The sequence below is a fragment of the Pogoniulus pusillus genome, chromosome 30 (genome assembly GCF_015220805.1).
Source record: "Pogoniulus pusillus isolate bPogPus1 chromosome 30, bPogPus1.pri, whole genome shotgun sequence".
Classification (NCBI taxonomy): domain Eukaryota; kingdom Metazoa; phylum Chordata; class Aves; order Piciformes; family Lybiidae; genus Pogoniulus; species Pogoniulus pusillus.
Genome location: NC_087293.1, coordinates 6,015,676 through 6,018,132, shown reverse-complemented (window position 1 = coordinate 6,018,132; position 2,457 = coordinate 6,015,676). Strand labels below are relative to the sequence as shown.

General features: G+C 50.0%; 1 protein-coding gene across 1 annotated transcript; it reads right to left on the bottom strand.

The window, feature by feature from the left end:
• Positions 1-774: 774 nt before the first annotated feature.
• On the bottom strand, positions 775-2,094 carry LOC135188727 (E3 ubiquitin-protein ligase RNF113A-like). The gene is given in 2 exon segments (XM_064168353.1): positions 775-1,284; positions 1,287-2,094. Coding segments are annotated over 2 exon segments (1,032 nt in total). The 5' UTR covers positions 2,091-2,094; the 3' UTR covers positions 775-1,056.
• Between the last annotated feature and the right edge of the window lie 363 nt (positions 2,095-2,457).

The window sequence follows — 2,457 nt, the reverse complement described above, 5'->3', positions numbered from 1 at the left end:
GCAACAGGGCTGTGGAAGTGAGAAGTAAAGATATTAAGAGAGAGGCTCAGAGGTGTCCTGTTGCTCCTGTATTGGCTGCTAAAGAATTCAGAAGGATTTTGGGTTTTGGAAATGCTGCTGGTCTCAGAGATCTGCAGGAAGTGCCTCTAACAGTTCATTATAGCTTCAGATTTAATTTATACTCATTATCATTTTTATCTGTGCACAGTTTAGCCTAGCACCGTGAATGTTGTTAGCTGCTGGCTGTAATTGTTGGGATTTGTACAAAGATGTTGCTATTTGATTAATCAAAGCCTGGTCAAGTGCACAGCATCAGACCTTGGGCTTTTCTGCTAATTGCACTGAGCTTTCTACCTTTTAATTTGTTTGGATGAATATTATCAAAAGACTTTGATAGTCAACAGCTGTTCATAAATGTGCCTATCACCTGTCACCGTCTTCTCAGACTGTGTGTTTGCAGACCAGGAGGCTGCAGCCTTATCCCCTGTTACCACCACATCAATGTGCCAAGCATGACCATCTGAGAGAATAATAAGTGTTCTAAAGAACCGCTAAGTGGTGCGGTCAGAGTATCAGGCTGGCACTTGGGGGAGTGTTTTCAGATCGCAGCTCTCCAATTGTTGTTAAAAGTCTATCAGCTGAAGGAAATTCAAGAAAAAACAAGGAAAATTCAAGAAGATAATACCATGGTATTCTTACATTAAAAAAAAAGAACCTTAGAATCATCACAGAAAGAATTAAGCATTAACCTATACAGTTACAAAACAATTTCTTGCCATAATATTCCACTATAAAACCTAACAAGTGCTAAACACGCTCCACTTCAGTCAGCTGTCTCACCATATTGCTAAAACTCATCCCAGTGCAATTAACAGCTTATCCAGGAAACCTCAAACTCCAAAACTATGTAACCATCAAGAGGCTTTCAAAATACAGGACCTGCAGAGATAAGGAGGGGGAGAGGGGAGGGCAGGCAGATTTCGCCGCTTTGCCTCGGCCCTCGCCCAGCCCCCCAGTCAAAGCTTTATTCAGCTAGATACAAAAGAGCATGCTCTGCTATTGTGGATCCTCTCCAGGGTCTGAACGCTGTTGGTCTTCCTCCTCCTCTTCTTCCTCTGTTTTGTGTTTTTCCAGTTCTGCCCTGAGCTCTGTTGCTGGGTTGAAGACTCCATTGGTTTGCTTGTCACAGACGTAGCAGCGCTGGGACTTGCAGTAGTGCTGGAGGGCACAGCTCTCACAGAAGTAGTGTCTACACTTAGTGACCATAGGGTTCTTGAAGGAACTTTTCTGCAGATGAAGCATTTGAAGGGCATGTCCTCTTCATCGCTGCTCACCTCATAGTTCTCCTCATCACTGACTCCGTAGCGGCCTTCGTCCAGCTCCCGTTCGATCTGCCAGCCGTGTTTGTGGTCCGAGCGGTCGTGGAGGAATTTGCAGCTGTCTCCAAAGCCACAGAAGCCAGTTTCTTTGTAGTCCTTGCAGATGTCAGGTTGGTAGTCCCAGCGCACCGTGGCCCGCAGGTGCTCCGGAGCACGGATAGGTCCTTTGCTGACCATTCCTGAAGAGGCATTTCCCATCGATGTGTCCTTGGGCTTCACATACTTCTGGTAGTTGTTAATGCCACGGTAAATTTTATCATCTTCTTTGCCTCTGAGCTCCTCCTGGATCTTCTGGCTGCGCTCGAAGATGGCCTGGGCATCTTTCTCCTTCTCCGTGTCCAGTTCATACACTGCTGTGGCTCCCATGTCTTCTGGGCCAACAGGTTTCGCCGACTTTGTTGATTTGTAGGAGACTCCAGTCTCCTTTGATTGATTTTCATCATCACTGCCGCTCAGAGCGTATGAGGTCCTCTCCTTTGCGCTTTTCCTGGTCTTCTGGATCATGGGATTGGGAGCCTCCCGCCGCCGCTCCTTCCGCACCACCGCGCTGCCCTCCTCACCGCTGCTTTCCTGCCTCGCATCGCTGCTCGGCCGCTTACGCCGACCCCTGCCCGCCGCCAGGCCCCGCTTCTTGAGAACGAAGCTGCCCACAGAGCCGCTCTCCGCCGTCCTGCACGCTGGCGCTGGCGGGGCGCGGGGTGGGCGCCGCATTTCAGACGGCGTACGGAGCCCGGCCATCGCGGCTGCAGAGCTGCCCAGCACTCGGGAGATGGCTCGCAGCACCGAGCTGCTTTGCGGCACTCCCGAAGACTCTGTCAAACGGAGGAAGCTTTGGCGGCTCCTGCAGGTGTGCGTGGGTTGGTCCCTGTAGCTTCCAGCTCAAGGGCATTCTCCCATCACAAGTTCTCATGTTTACAGCTCATGTCCTGCTGCGGGAGAGTTCTCCCACAAGAGTCCCTCTAGCTTCCTAGTCGATCAGCTCACGGAGCGGAACTCCTCTCTTAAGAGAGTACACACGCCAGGAAAAACACTGCTTATCGTTTCATGTCCTGCTAGCAAAAACCTCTCCACATTCATT